The 15,679-nt window shown below is 47.3% G+C and overlaps 1 protein-coding gene across 7 annotated transcripts; it reads left to right on the top strand.

Annotated features, from left to right (window-relative positions):
• Window positions 1–5: 5 nt before the first annotated feature.
• LOC141407812 (uncharacterized) lies at window positions 6–10,057 on the top strand. Of its 7 annotated transcripts, none has more exons than XM_074003340.1 (5): window positions 6–421; window positions 4,352–4,459; window positions 4,661–4,770; window positions 5,089–5,204; window positions 6,056–7,649. In XM_074003340.1, the coding sequence occupies exons 1-4, from the start codon at window positions 21–23 to the stop codon at window positions 5,178–5,180; spliced, it is 711 nt and encodes a 236-aa protein (XP_073859441.1). In that variant the 5' UTR covers window positions 6–20; the 3' UTR covers window positions 5,181–5,204; window positions 6,056–7,649. The 7 variants fall into 7 exon arrangements, 5 of the variants coding, with proteins under 5 accessions (XP_073859441.1, XP_073859445.1, XP_073859443.1 ...); XR_012418513.1 differs by lacking the exon at window positions 6,056–7,649 and adding an exon at window positions 9,131–9,224 and having other exon boundaries at window positions 188–494; XR_012418514.1 differs by having other exon boundaries at window positions 188–494.
• Window positions 10,058–15,679: the final 5,622 nt, after the last annotated feature.

Raw genomic sequence — 15,679 nt, 5'->3', positions numbered from 1 at the left:
TCTCCGGCTCTATTCGGCTCATGGCTGCGGCGCTCGGCTCTCTCCGTGCCCCGGCCCGGGGGCTCTTTCCGAAGGCCGAATTCCGCTTATCTCGGCCGTGCCCCGCCCCTATGGGCAAGGACCAATGGCCTCTCTCTGGGCGGGGCGGCTGTTGGACGGCCTGGGCCAATCCGGGGCGCCGGGGGCCAATCCGGTGGCGGAGCGGCGCGTGCGCGGGCGCGGAACGGGCTGGGCGAGGTAGCGTCCCGGAAGACCGGAGAGAAGGAGCCGCGCCTCTGTCCCGTGGGGGCCGGAGGGGCGGTGGTGCGGCGGCTGCAGGTGCAGCTCCGGTGCGAGGGCTTTCTTGCCGGGCCCTCTTCCCCGACCTCTGGGGCGCTCCGACGAGGAAGAGCCGCCCAGCGCGCGTCCGTCCTGAGCGTGGGTGAGGCCTGGAGGAGGCGCGCGCGCTAGGCAGGGCCGCCCACCGCGGGCAGAGTGCGGGATGCGGGCACCTGGTGGGTACGCAGTAAACATTTGCTGAAGGAATATGGCCCTTGGGACAGTTCGATGACTCCAGGTGCATAAATCCCCGGTCACACGGGGACTCCCCTGTCCGGTAGAGCCGCGCCTCTGAGGAGGCTTTTGCTGCCCTGCTTGAGATGCGCGTCTTCATTCATTCCCCTCTCCCCCATCCTCCTCGTCTCCTCCAGGCCTAGAACTAATTACAGAGTCAAACCCAAGAGCGGAAGGTGGAGGCTGGCAGCTTGCCGCAGCCCCCTTCTCGGCCTGCGCACCTCACATTGAGGGCGCCCCGATTTAAACACGTGCCTCCTGCATTTCTGCTGCTGCCCCAGGCTGGTGCGGCGACCAGCAACGCTGGACCCGCAGGGATCCGTGGCAGTGTCTGTCGAACCATGGTTTTCCTTGGGGCATCTGACTAGAGTATTGTTTGATTTGATAACCAGAAAGAAATCAAAAATTGGGGATCACAAGGCTAATATCACTTGCTGCAGTGGAAAATCATGATCATTCTGTTTAAATCAGCGTCAGTTTTGAGACCTAGAGCCCATTAATTGACAAGGAGGCTTGGTTCCTCTCAGGAAGGATCTTACAATACCAGCCTCTGAGCATATACCAAAAAATACTCCCGCAATCCTACCCTAAAGGGACCTGGAGCCACTTTAAAAAGTAACTGGGCCGGGCGCGGTGCCTCACGCTTGTACTCCCAGCATTTTGGGAGGCTGAGGAGGGTGGATCACTTGAGGTCAGGAGTTTGAGACCAGCCTGGCCAACATAGCGAAACCCTGTCTCTACTAAAAATACAAAAATTATTCGGGTGTGGTGGTGTGTGCCTGTAATTCCAGCTATTCGGGAGGCTGAGGCAGGAGAATCTGTTGAACCCAGGCCTTGTTGCAGCGAGCCACTGCACTCCAGCCTGAGCGACAAAACGAGACTCCGTCTCAAAAAAAAAAAAGTGGGCCGGGCGCGGTTGCTCACGCCTGTAATCCCAGCACTTTGGGAGGCCAAGGCAGGTGGATCACGAGGTCAGGAGATCGAGACCACGGGGAAACCCCGTTTCTACTAAAAATACAAAAAATTAGCTGGGCGTGGTGGCGGGCGCCTGTAGTCCCAGCTACTCAGGAGAATGGCGTGAACCCGGGAGGCGAAGCTTGCAGTGAGCCGAGATGGCGCCACTGCACTCCAGCCTGGGCGACAGAGCGAGACTCCGTATCAAAAAAAAAAAAAAAAAAGTAACTGATTCTGGCTGGGGGCAGTGGATCACACTTGTAATCCCTGCACTTTGGGAAGCTGAGGTAGGAGGATCGTTTGAGCCCAGGAGTTTGAGACCAGCCTGGGCAACATAGCAAGAACCTGTCTTTACAAAAAATTAAAAGATTAGCTGGGCCTAGTGGCAGGTGCCTGTGGTTCCAGCTACTCTGGATGCTGAGGTGAGAGAATCACTTAAGCCCAGGAGGTCAAGGCTGCAGTGACCTGTGTTCACACCACTGCACTCCAGCCTGAGCAACACAGCAAGACCCTGTCTGACCAACAACAAAAACACACCAAAAAAACTAGTTTACTTTGGAAAAAGGACTATCTAGATCTTTCAAGGGCTGTTAGATACAGGATCTGAGCTGACGTTGTTACCAGGACCCCTGAAGCATCATGGCCCTCTCATTAGGGTACAGGTGTATGGAAATCAGATGATAATCAGAATCCCAACCCAAGTCCTGTGGTTACTTCTCTGGTCTCAATGCATACTTGGGATGTTTGTACCTAGCAGAGGGCCAAGCTTGTACATTAATCCCAGGCCTTTGGTACCATATGGTAAGGAAGAGCAAAGTAGAAGCCTTTGAAACTCCTCACCTACTGAAACCTTTCCAGGATTGTAAGTCAGAAACAATCCTGCATTCCAGGTATAATTGCAGAGGTATTTCGCCCTCAAAGACTTATAAAGTGGTGGTCACCATTTCATCCTTTCAATTAACCTGAATGGCTCCTGCTAAGTCTTGGTGGATTCAAGTAAATGATGTTATCCGGCACAAACTTAGCCAAGTCGTGTCCCCGATCACACAGCTGTGCTAAGTGTGGTATCTTTCCTGGAACCGGTGAATGCACCTCCGGCACTCAATGCAATTATTGACTTGGTGAACATTCTTTTCTTTTCTTTTTTTTTTTTTTTTTTTGAGACGGAGTCTCACTCTGTCACCCAAGCTGGAGTGCAGTGGCCGGATCTCAGCTCACTGCAAGCTCCACCTCCCGGGTTCACGCCATTCTCCTGCCTCAGCCTCCCGAGTAGCTGGGACTACAGGCGTCCACCACCTCGCCCGGCTAGTTTTTTTGTATTTTTTTAGTAGAGACGGGGTTTCACCGTGTTAACCAGGATGGTCTCGATCTCCTGACCTTGTGATCCGCCCGTCTCGGCCTCCCAAAGTGCTGGGATTACAGGCTTGAGCCACCGCGCCCGGCTCTTGGTGAACATTCTTTTCAATTCCCAGTGGTAAAGAGGATTGAAAGCAGTTCACACTTATATGGGAAGGACAGCTCTATAAATTGTCTTGCTTCGTGCTGTTTGAACTCTCCTATTCTCTTGTCACAATAGTCCTTGGGTAGCTTATCTATATTCCATATAACACTGATGACATACCAGTTGCACCTTAGGCCACTTATCATCTATATTCCATGTAACACTGACGACATCATTCCAGTTGGACCTTAGGTAGCTTATCGATATTCCATATAACATCGATGACATCATACTAGTTGGACACGGTGGAGAAGGAAGTGCTCTGGCCTTGTTAAGGCAATGCATGTCAGAGGATGAGGGAGAAGCCCTCAGAAGTTCTGGAGCCTGCCAGATCAGTGACATTTTCAGGGGTGCAGCGTTTGAGGGTGAGCCAGGGACAAGTTACTGCATCCTGCATCCTTATAAGGAAGAAAGAGGCACAGCATTGATGCACCTCTGTGTTTTGGAGTCAGCGTGCACTGCACTAGGGGATACCTCTGACCCCTGTATTGGGTAACGGGGAAACTTCCAGCGTTGAGTAGGACTCAGAGAAAAAGAGGGCTCTGCTAAAGATTTGGATTGGGAGATGGGCTTCCCTGCTGCGTAGATCCAGTGGGTTACGGGGGGCTTATTTGGAGTCGGAAGGACCCCATATGGCATCTCTGGCAAACTCCAACGGAAGAGTTGCAGTGCAGTGTCCTAGAGTTCTTGGACAAGACCATGCCTTCTGCAGCAGAGAACTACTCACCAAGTGAAAGCAGTATCAGGCACACTACCAGACCCAAGTAGAGACTGAGCACCTTCTGGTAGGGCATCAGTGACCTTGCAACAGAGTCTGCCCAAGCGAGATATTGTCAGATCCTCCAAGTCAGTAGGTCAGAGGCTCAGTAGCAATTGATTGTGCAATGAAAAAGGTAGCCTTGGGCTTGGACCCAAGCCTGTCTAGTGGGTAACAGTCATTTACAGGAAGAGGTGGCGGTGTGGCCCCACATCTGCTTTGCACTGATACTTCTCTCTTAGACAAAACAAACAAACATTCTGGTCTGGTTCGTGTATGGGTCAGTTTGATGTGTTGATATGAACTGAAAATGAACCACAGGTACACTACAGTCCCATTCAGGGTGACCCTAAAGGACAATAATAGGAAATCCTCCATGGGGCTGAGCTTCCAGCAGTTCGTGTGGATATCCACTTTGTAGGGAGGGAGCAGACAGAGTAGTGGCCTGAGGGAGGGACGCATATGAGCTTCTGGGTTGTGACGTCCTGCTGGCTCCTCAGGGGCCTGAAAAGGGCAAGAAGGGAAGATAGACCTACAGGAGTAGCCAGACAATATGTGCATCTTTCTGCCTCATGTTAATACTGCAGAGGAGTCGCTGAACAGCAGGATGGATGGATGTCAGTCAGCTGTGCCCCTGGCTACCCTCTGCTTGCACAGTGGACTGTCAGTGGAGGCATCATGCAGAAGGAACACAGGTTAGTGTCACCCAACACAGGCCTTTTATCAAGGCTTGTCTCATGATGACTGCTGCTGAAAGTGATCAGTGCTGAGCCCCTGCCGAGACACCATCCCTAGAGCACCCCAACTAATTACTTAGTGGCAAGTTGGTTACAGCCCTTCATCGTTGCTGGAGTTGACACCCACTCTGGATAAGGGTTTGTCTTCTGTATCCACAGGGTCCCAGGCCAGCATCACTATCCAGGCACTTCAGGCATGCTCCATGTACCAACGTGGGATCATGGATCACATTGCCTCAGGCCAAGAAAGCCATTTTATAGTGAAAGAGGTATGGTAGTGTGTGGATTGCCATGGGATCCACTGCTTCCCTAATATCCTGCGTTACGCAAAAGCCGCTAGGCTACTGGAAAGATGGGATGACTTCTTAAGGGCTTAGCTGAGGTCCTGGTTCTAGGACAGTATCCTGAGGAGTTGGGATCTACACACTGAATCAAAGCCTAACACATGGTGCTCTGCCCCCAGTAGATACATTCTGTGGATCCAAGAACAAAGACACAGGTCCAGGAACCCAAGGGTTGGGATTTGCTGCTTCTCACCATCGTTCCCAGGGACTCACACTTAGAATTTGTACATTCTGTCTCCACAGCCTCAGGATCTGCCGGATTAGGGCCTGTTTCCCAGGTAGGAACGCTTCCACAAGGGCACTCCCGCTGGTTGCAGGAAGGATACCCCCGCTAAGCCTGAATCTGCAAAGACCACCAGGTTACTCTCAGCATCTCATACTGGTGGACCAGCAGGCCACAAAGGAGGGGATACTTGATCCTGATAAACAGTGAGGATAGAGCTGTTTATGTGGCTGCTGCGTAATGGGGCAAGCAGGGATTGGTCTGGCACTTAGAAGATTCATCTAGGTCTGTCTTGGTGCTTCCATGCCAAGTAATGACAATTAAAGGTCTTTTTTTTTCTTTTCTTTTTTTCTTTTTTTTTTGAAATGGAGTCTCGCTCTGTCGCTGAGGCTGGAGTGCAGTAGCGCGATCTCAGCTCACTGGAAGCTCCGTCTCCCGGGTTCACGCCTTTCTCCTGCCCCAGCCTCCTGAGCAGCTGGGACTACAGGGGCACGTTACCACGCCCAACTAATTTTTTTATTTTTAGTAGAGACGGGGTTTCACCGTGTTAGCCAGGATAGTCTCGATCTCCTGACCTTGTGATCTGCCCACCTTGGCCTCCCAAAGTGCTGGGATTACAGGACTGAGCCACCACGCCTGGCTGAAAAGGTCTTTTCAGCAGCCATAGCCTCTAAGGGCTCAGACCCCACAGGGTGAAGGTCTGGGCGGTGTCACCAGGCAAGCCATGGAGACAAGCTGGAATGCTGGTGAGGGTGAGGCCAAGGAGGAGGTGGCTGCTGAATATCTGTTACTTGGGAGAAGCTGTAGCAGTGGGGGTTGTATTTGTTCTGCTAAGCCTCTTGTATTAAGGCTTTCATAGGAGTTGTAACTAGCCTTTGCTTTGAAGAATCGTGACAGAGCAGACTCAATGTGGTCGCTGAGTAGATCTGAGGGGTCAGGAGATGGTGTCTTGACTGATGCCCTCAGCCCACCTTTATTTAACTGCAGGGGACACAGAGCTGCATCTCTGCTGTGTGTCTTTGCACTTCCTGCTCCAGGCCTTCTCTGACACCATGGCAGCCCCCTGAGCCTGTGCCGAGATCGTGCCACTGCACTCCAGCCTGGGCAACAGAGCTAAACTCCATCTCAAAAATAAATCAATCAATCAATAAAGGCTAGGGGGAATGCATGCAGGAATGGACTATGAGGATACAAAGCCAAGAATGAATTGTAGGTTAGTGCAATTTATCAACATGGATGCACTTCAAAGAGAATCTGGATTCCATGTTTTGGCTCAAGGCCTGGGAGTAGTTATGACTGTGCCTGGTTGGCTGAGTGAAGCCTGGACTCCTTGGTGGTTTACACGGATGGGAAGATGAGAATGTGGAGTGGATTTGTGATGTATGTGACGTGACCTGGCTGCCACTCTCCTCTCTCTATCCCTTCATTAGACCATTGTGTAATTTAAAAGAATAGGTTATAAATTTCTTTTCGAGATACAGTCAACAAAATGAAAAGGCAACCTATGGAACGGGAGAAAATATTTGCAAATCATATATCTGATAAGGAGTTAATATCAAAAATGTATAAGGAACTTACAAAACTCAATAGCAAAAAAGCAAATAACCCAATTTTAAAATGTGCAAAGGACCTGAATAGACATTTCTCCAAAGAAGACATGCAAATGGCCAACAAGTGTGTGACGGGGCCCAACATCACTGATTAGTGATACTGATCACTGCACTCCAGGCTGGGCGGCAGAGCGAAACTCCGTCTTAAAAAAAAAAAAAAAAGACTTGGGAGGCCGAGACAGGAGGATCATGAGGTCAAGAGATCAAGACCATTCTGGCTAACACGATGAAACCCCGTCTTTACTAAAAAAATACAAAAAACTAGCCGGGTGAGGTGGCGGGTGCCTGTAGTCCCAGCTACTCAGGAGGCTGAGGCGTAAACCTGGGAGGCGGAGCTTGCAGTGAGCTGAGATCCGGCCACTGCGCTCCAGCCTGGGCAACAGAGCAAGACTCCGTCTCAAAAAAAAAAAGACGAGAGATAACAAATGCTGACAAGGAAGTGGAGAAAAGAGAACCCTTGTATACTGTTGGTGAAAAGGTAGATTGGAAGAGCCATGATGGAATACAGTAAAAAATTAAAATTAAAACAGAACTACCATGCAATCCAGCAATCCCACATCTGGATGTATATCCAGAGGAAATGAAATCAGTGTCTTGGAGGATATCTGTACTAGCATGTTCACTGCAGCATTATTCACAATAGCCAAGATTAGGAAGCAACCTGAGTGTGCGTCAGCAGGTGAATGGATAAAGACCAGGTGTGCGTGCTGACTGGGGATTCTAAAATTATGGGAAAACTGGAAAATCGATATTAGGGGACCATCTGCCCCTTTGGCCATGCCCTCTCTGCTTCCTGTATATGAAACTCACTCACCTTATCCCTAAGGGAGACCACTGTAAAAGTTCTAACTACTTGCAGCATTCAGCTCAAAATTTAGGTTCTCTGACTTATATGCAGTTTGCTCCTTCGGGTCCAGAGGTAGATCATTGTGGTCCAGTGACTTATAAAAGATTTGTCATTCATCCTCCAACCAACTCAGTGTACACTAGTTTAATCCAATGACTTACAAACTAAAACATATTGTGTGTCCCAAACATACAAAGAAAGAGTAAGGGCCAGGCGTGGTGGCTCACGCCTATAATCCCTGCACTTTGGGAGGCTGAGGTGGGCGGACCGCCTGAGGTTGGGAGTTAGAGACAAGCCTGACCAACATGGAGAAACCCCATCTCTACTAAAAATACAAAATTAACCGGGCGTGGTGGTGCACGCCTGTAATCCCAGCTACTCGGGAGGCTGAGGCAGGAGAATCGCTTGAACCCAGGAGGTGGAGGTTTCAGTGAGCCGAGATTGTGCCATTGCACTCCAGCCTGGGCAAAAAGAGTGAAACTCTGTCTCAAAAAAACAAAACAGAACAAAAGAGTATGAATCGGGTAAATAAAACAAAGACCCCTATTTCGACCCAATCTCTAGTCTATGGCACTTGCCAAATCCTATTGAGCATAAATAGTGAAGTCCCCTTTCCTGGCAGGGCCGGCTCTGTTTTCTGGAATGTTCCTCCTTGTCTGTTACACTTCGTGTCCACATCTAGGAAGACACTGGAGAGGAACCTTCTTGGAGGCTGCACAGTTTCTTCTATGGGATCAAATGCTTACTGGCTTTTGTAGGGATTAGGAGCTGAATTGTCAGAGGATTTGACAAACTAGATTGTAGTTTCTTTGGTGATATGATTTCTCCAAATTTTCAGCTAGAAGTGACCTTCTAGCTTCATAACATGAGTTGGGAAGTTTTCTGCCTCCTGTTTCCTGAAATGTTTATGTAGAATTAGTATTATTTCTTCCTTAAATATTTGCTAGAATTCACCAGTAAGGCAACCTGGATCTGGAGTTTTCTTTGTGGAAGGGTTTTTAATTGGTAATTCAATGTCTTTAATAATTATGAGGCCATTCAGATTTTTCTATTTCTTTTTGTTCCAGCTTTGGTAATTTGTGTCTTTCAAGAAATTTGTTCATTTAATTTACGTTGTCAAGTTTATTGGCATAAAGTTGTTCATAGTTTTATAATTGTTTTAATATCTGCTGAATCTATAGTGATATTTGTGCTTTCATTCCTGGTAAGGATATTTATGTCTTCTTTTTTCGTGATTAGTCTAGCTAGAAGTTTACCAATTTTATTGAGTTTTTTAAAGAACCAGCTTTTGGTTTCATTGATTACCCTCAATTGTGTATATGTTTTTTATTTCATTGATTCTGATCTTTCCTTCTAATTCTCTTTCTCTCTCTTTCTCTTTCTTTCTTTCTTTCTTTCTTTCCTTCCTTCCTTCCTTCCTTCCTTCCTTCCTTCTTCCTCCTCCTTCTTCCTTCTTCCTTCTTTCTTCTTTCTTTCTTTCTTCTTTCTTCTTCTCTCTTCTTCTTCCTCTTCCCCTCTCTCTCCTTCCCCTCCCCTCCCTTCCCCTCCCCTCCCTTCCCCTGCCCTCTCTTTTCCTTTCTGATAGGGTCTCACTCTGTTCCTCAGGCTGGAGTCCAGTGGCACTATCACAGCTCACTGCAGCCTTGACCTCCTGGGCTCAAGCAATCCGCCAGCCTCCCGAGTAGCTGGGACTACAGGTGTGTGCCACCACCTGGCTAATGTGTGTGTGTGTGTGTGTGTGTGTGTGTGTGTGTGTGTGTGTGTGTGTGTGTGTAGATGCGGTCCCACTCTGTTGCCCCGGCTGGTCTTGAACTCCTGGGCTCATGCTGTCCTCCCACCCTGGCCTCCCTGCTGGGATTACAGGCATGAGCCACCACACCTGGCTCATTTATTTTTCTTTCTTTCCAGTCTATTACTTTCAGCCTATCTTAGTGTTTATATTTAACATTTCATTTCTTGAGGTAGCTTATAGTTTGTGTCTCACTTTTTAAATACATTCTGATAATCTCTGCCTTTCAATCTGAGTTTAGATCATTTCTATTTCATGAAATCATCGATATTATTGGGTTTAAATCTTGCTATTTGTTTTATTTGTCCCATCTTAGTTCAATTTCCACTTCTTTTTTGCTTTCTGATGGATTGATCAAGTATGTTTTAGTATTCTGTTTTATTACCATTCTTAGCTTACTAATTGTGTCTTTTGTAATTTTTAAAATGTTCTTTCTAGGATTTATAATATATATTTTTAACTTGTCGTAGTCTACACTCACATAATGTTATAGCATCTCACAAATAATGTGAGAGCCTCCTTACAGCAGTATGTTTTCATTTCTCCCTCCCATCCTCTGTATTGGTGTTGTTATGTTTTACATCTGCATATGTTTTAGGGCTGGGCATGGTGGTTCATACCTATAATCCCAGCACTTTGGGAGGCCAAGGCTGGAGAATTCTTGAGCCCAGGCATTCGAGACCAGCCTAGCAACATAGTGAGACCCTGTCTGTACAAAAAAATAAAAAATCAGCCAAAAAGGGTGGTATGCACCTGTAGTCCCATCTTCTTGGGAGGTGGGAGAATCACATGAGCATGGGAGGTTGAGGCTGCAGTGAGCCATGATCATGCCACTGCACTCCAGCTTGAGCAACACAGTGAGACCCTGTCTCTAAAGAAAAGAAAAAGAAAGAAAATATATGCAAAATCCACTATAAACACTATGAAACTATAGAGCATAGTCAAGCAGTTTGAAAAGAACCAAATGGAAGTTCTAAAAGGAAAGTTTTAATTTAGTTCAAATTTCATTGAATTTTAATTTCAACTAAATTAAAAACTTAGTATGCAGCTTTAACAGAAGATTTAAATAACTGAAGAGAGACTTCATGAGCTAAAAGATAAATATGAATAAAGTATACCGAATGCTGCCTGGAAAGACACAGATATGGAAAACCTGGAAGGAGGGTTAAGAGACATAAAGGCTAGAATAGGAAAATCCAACATGAGCCTAGTTAGAGTGCCTGAAGGAGAAGAGATGGGAGGGAGCGGAGGAAATCTTTGAAGAGAGAATGGCTATGAAATTTCTAAACTAATGAAAGTAATGTAATTGAGAAATTCATATAAATTTATATAATTGAGAACCTCAGGCAGAAAAAAATACAAAGTAAACCCACACCTAGATATACCACATTGAAACTTCAGAACACCAAGGGCCGGGAGCGGTGGCTCACGCCTGTAATCCCAGCACTTTGGGAGGTTGAGGCAGGCAGATCATGAGGTCAGGAGATCGAGACCACGCTGGCTAACATGGTGAAACCCCATCTCTACTAAAAACACAAAAAAATAGCCTGGCATGGTGGCGGGCGCCTGTAGTCCCAGCTACTGGGGAGGATGAGGCAGGAGAATGCGGGAGGCAGAGCTTGCAGTGAGCTGAGATTGTGTTACTGCACTCCAGCCTGGGAGACAGTGAGACTCCGTCTAAAAAAAAAGAAAAAAATAAACTTCAGAACACCAAAGACAAAAAAGTCCTAAATGCAGCTGGAGATGCATGAAAAATGACCTTCAAGGGAGTGACTGAGAGATGATGCTTTGTAACAACAAGGAAAGCCAGAGGAGGACAATGGATGAGACCTTGGCGGTGATAATGGAAACTAAGGACCTGACCCAGAATTCTATATCCTGTACAATTATCTTTCAGGAACAAGGACAAAATGAAGACATTTTCAGACAAACTGAGTTTACTAGCGAAGATTCTCATTAAAGAAATATTTAAAAGGTGTACTTCAGGCAAAAAGAAGTGGTATCGGCTGGGCACGGTGGCTCACGCCTGTAATCCCAGCACTTTGGGAGGCCGAGGCGGGCAGATCACAAGGTCAGGAGATTGAGACCGTCCTGGCTAACACGGTGAAACCCCGTCTCTACTAAAACTACAAAAAATTAGCCGGGTGTGGTGGAGGGCGCCTGTAATTCCAACCACTTGGGAGGCTGAGGCAGGAGAATGGCGTGAACCCGGGAGGCGGAGCTTGCAGTGAGCCGAGCGCCACTGCACTCCAGCCTGGGTGACAGAGTGAGACTCTGTCTCAGAAAAAAAAAAAAAAAAAAAAAGAAGTGGTATCACAGGATGATCTGACAAGAAAAGGGAATGAAGAATCCAGTAAGAGGTAACATTGGGTAAATCTAAGTAAACATTGATGGTTTAAAGCAATGATAACAATTCCTATGGGTCTTGAAAAGAAAAATAATAGCCAGGCACAGTGGCTCACACCTATAATCCCAGTACTTCGGAAGGCTGAAGCAGGAGAATTGCTTGAGCCTGGGAGGTCGAGGCTGCAGTGAGCCAAGATCATGCCACTGCACTCCAGCCTGGGTGACAGTGAGACTCTGTCTGAAACATCAGGGAAAAAAAGGAAAAATAAAGAATATTAAAATACATAATAATAAAATTTAACTTGGGACTGGAGTAAATAGTTAAATACTTCTCCGGTCCTTGTATTGTTCAGGAAGAGGGTAAAAATATTGATTAACTAGTCTTTGATAATTTAAGTGTGAGTGTCATAATTAACAGGATGCCTTAGATTGGATTCTTTCAGAAGAAGTAGCTGAGACCAGGATTCACATGCAAGTAGTTTGTTTGAAGCTGCAGGAAATAAGGTGGGTGGGTGAGAAAGTGAGGCAGGGGAGGGAAGAAGTGCCACCCTCCCAGCTGCCTCGTCTCTTATCCTGTGGCCTATGTAGCAAGATTGTACTTAGAACTTAGCTATTAGATCCAGAGGATAAAGACAGGTTTTGAGGCTACACATGGTAGCTCATGCCTGTAATCCTAACACATTGGGAGGCCAAGGCAGGTGGATCACTTGAGCCCAGGAGTTGGAGACCAGCCTGGAAAACATGGTGAAACCTTGTCTCTACAAAAAAATAAAAAATTATCCAGGCATGGTGGTGGGTGCCTGTGGTCCTAGCTACTCAGGAGGCTGAGGTGAGAGGTTTGCTTGAGCTGAGGAGGCAGAGGTTGCAGTGAGCCAAGATCACATCACTGCACTCCAGCCTGGGTGACAGAGTGAGACCCTATCTCTTTTTTTTTTTTTTTTTTTTTGAGACGGAGTCTCGCTCTGTCGCCCAGGCTGGAGTGCAGTGGCCGGATCTCAGCTCACTGCAAGCTCCACCTCCCAGGTTTACGCCATTCTCCTGCCTCAGCCTCCCGAGTAGCTGGGACTACAGGCACCCGCCACCACACCCGGCTAGTTTTTTGTATTTTTAGTAGAGACGGGGTTTCACCATGTTAGCCAGGATGGTCTCGATCTCCTGACCTCATGATCCACCCGTCTCGGCCTCCCAAAGTGCTGGGATTACAGGCTTGAGCCACCGCGCCCGGCGAGACCCTATCTCAAGAAAAAAAAAAAAAAAAAAAAAGACAGTGTTTGTTAATCAAATTAGGTAATTATGCTGGGAGTTCCAGGATGACAAGTTTGTGGGTGTAAGAGGCCTGGTAAATCTCTGTTCAGGGTCTCCAGCAACCTATCAGGGACTCTCCCTGTCAGGCAGAGCCCTGACATCACCAACTTTAGTGCATCTTCAGGAGGAATTGGGGAAATCTGAGAAGTGCTCACCAAACATCAAACATTCTCCAGCTTGATAGCTCCTGGCATACTTTGCTGGGCCTGTTCCCTTTGCACTCATCACAGTAAATGGAAAACTCTCCAAAATTTGTATGTCAGAGAGAGATTTGTCGAAGCTGCAGTGCTGTCCTCCTTGGGGCTATGACCCTGCTGCAGTGCAAAGACTTTCATGAAAGTGTATAATTCTGTTGTTTGTTCAGCTATTATAAAAGTGTCTTTGGGCATGTACGTTATATGAAGGAGTCTAGTAAGACATTCAGATTTCAGAGATTTAAAAAATTTCCTGGCAAGGTGTGGTGGCTCATGCCTGTAATCCCAGCACTCTGGGAGGCCAAAGCAGGTGGATCACTTGAGTTCAGGAGTTCGAGACCAGCCTGGCCAAGATGGTGAAACCCCATGTCTCTGCTAAAATACAAAAATGAGTTGGGTGTGGTGGTATGCACCTGTAGTCCCAGCTACTTGGAAGGCTGAAGTGGGGAGAATGGCTTAAGCCTGGGAGGCGGAGGTTGCAGTGAACTATGATTGCACCACTGCACTCCAGCCTGGGCGACGGAGCAAAATCGTGTCTCAAAAAAAAAAAAAAAAAATCCTGATAGTAGCAATCTATTTAAAAACTTCAACTCTGGTGCATATTATAATCTTCTTCTGCACTGGTAGAAATCTGTTTTCTGAAAGGTATAACTATGTGTGAGATTTCTTTCTTAAACCAGAAGAAGAATTTTTTTTTTTTTTTTGAGACGGAGTCTCGCTCTGTCGCCCAGGTTGGAGTGCAGTGGCGTGATCTCGGCTCACTGCAAGCTCTGCCTCTTGGGTTCACGCCATTCTCCTGCCTCAGCCTCCCAAGTAGCTGGGACTACAGGCGCCCGCCACCATGCCCGGATAATTATTTGTATTTTTAGTAGAGATGGGGTTTCACCGTGTTAGCCATTGTGGTCTTGATCTCCTGACTTCGTGGTCCTCCCGCCTCGGCCTCCCAAAGTGCTGGGATTACAGGTGTTAGCCACAGCTCCCGGCCAACTGTCACTTTCTTTAAGGCATAACAGTGTTGTAAATGCCATGATTTTGAATGTGCTGTACCATCAGGTGAGAATTACCATTTTCTTTAACATAGGTTGTGCTTGTTTGCTGATGGAAATGATCCAGAAGAGAAGGACAAGCTGATGGTTGAGAGGGTTGATGTCAGGCAAGAAACTTGAGTGGATGATGAGGAAAGTGTGAGGTTCAGTGGACTGGAGGTTTGCGGTGGTTTCATGACACATGGACTGGAGATTTGTAGTGGTTTTGTGACACAGCTCCCAAGTTCTTTGATATTCTTCCCATGGAGGGGTAGGGTCTGTGACCCCCCTCTTGAAACTGGGTAGGCTTGCAACTGCTTTGACCAATAGGCACAGCAGCAGTGATGCTGTAGGACTCCCAAGGTTAGACCAGAAAAGGCCATGCCTTCCCAGGATCCTCACTGTGATGGGAACCAGCCATCATGTAAGAAACTCTACCCTTGGCTGGGTGCGGTGACTCATGCCTCTAGTCCGAGCACTTTGGGAGACTGAGGTAGGCAGATCACTTGAGGTCAGGAGTTCAAGACCAGCCTGGCCAACATGGTGAAAACCCGCCTCTACTAAAAATACAAAAAAAAAATGAGCTGGCATGCTGGCAGGCACCTATAATCCCAGCTACTCGGGAGGCTGAGGTAGGCGAATCACTTGAACCTGGGAGTTGGAGGTTGCAGTGAGCCAAGATCATGCCACTGCACTCCAACCTGGGTGAGAGAGTGAGACTCTTGTCTCCAAAAAAAAAGAAAAAGAGAAGAGAAACTACCCTGAGACCACCATGCAGGAGAGCCCAGTGGATATGCTGGTGACAGCCACAGCAGAGCTCCCAGCTCACACTCAGCATCCACTGCCAACCTTCTAAATGAACCATCTCAGACCTTGAGCCAGGCTCACCTCCAGCTGCAACCAAACCTCAAAAGAGACCTAGGCAACTACTTCTCATTGGAGTCCTTCCTGAATTTCTACCCCTAACACAAACAACTGTAAATAACAACTTAATTGTTTTAATTCACTAAATTTGAGGATAATTTGTTAGTAATAGTAATTGAAGCACATTTCTTATGGAGTTAAAAAAGAAAAAAGGCCAGATGCAGGGGCTCACACATATAATCCCAGCACTTCTGGAGGCTGAGGTGAGTGTATCGCTTGAGCTCGGGAGTTTGAGAGCAGGCTGAGCAACATGATGAAACCCTGTCTCTACAAAAAATACAAACATTAGCCAGGTGTGGTGGCATACACCTATAGTCCCAACTACTCTGAGGACTGAAGTGGGAGAATTGCTTGAATCCAGGAGGCAGAGGTTGCAGTGAGCTGAGATTGCACTACTACATTCCTGCATGGGTGACACAGCAAGACCCTGTCTCAAAAACAAACAAACAAAATGTGGATGTTGTAGTAATGCCGCAAGAAAGAGACCAAGAGAAGTAGGAGGTAGTGATCAGACACCTGGATGCGTAAAAATCCAGATTCAGGAAATGGTGGCATTAGGACTTCACCATGG

This window comes from Macaca fascicularis, chromosome 10, assembly GCF_037993035.2.
Source record: "Macaca fascicularis isolate 582-1 chromosome 10, T2T-MFA8v1.1".
In the NCBI taxonomy this organism is placed as follows: Eukaryota; Metazoa; Chordata; class Mammalia; order Primates; family Cercopithecidae; genus Macaca; species Macaca fascicularis.
The sequence above is the reverse complement of the archived record's forward strand: the minus strand, read 5'-3'. Positions and strand labels throughout refer to the sequence as shown.

What these genes read in the sequence shown, in the direction of transcription:
- LOC141407812 (XM_074003340.1), top strand. Translation starts at nt 21, where the DNA reads ATGGCTGCGGCGCTCGGCTCTCTCCGTGCCCCGGCCCGGGGGCTCTTT. An exon ending in CGCGTCCGTCCTGAGCGTGG is followed by an intron (nt 422 to 4,351) that starts GTGAGGCCTGGA and finishes TTAATACTGCAG; the next exon opens with AGGAGTCGCTGAACAGCAGG. An exon ending in GCCATTTTATAGTGAAAGAG is followed by an intron (nt 4,771 to 5,088) that starts GTATGGTAGTGT and finishes CTGTCTCCACAG; the next exon opens with CCTCAGGATCTGCCGGATTA.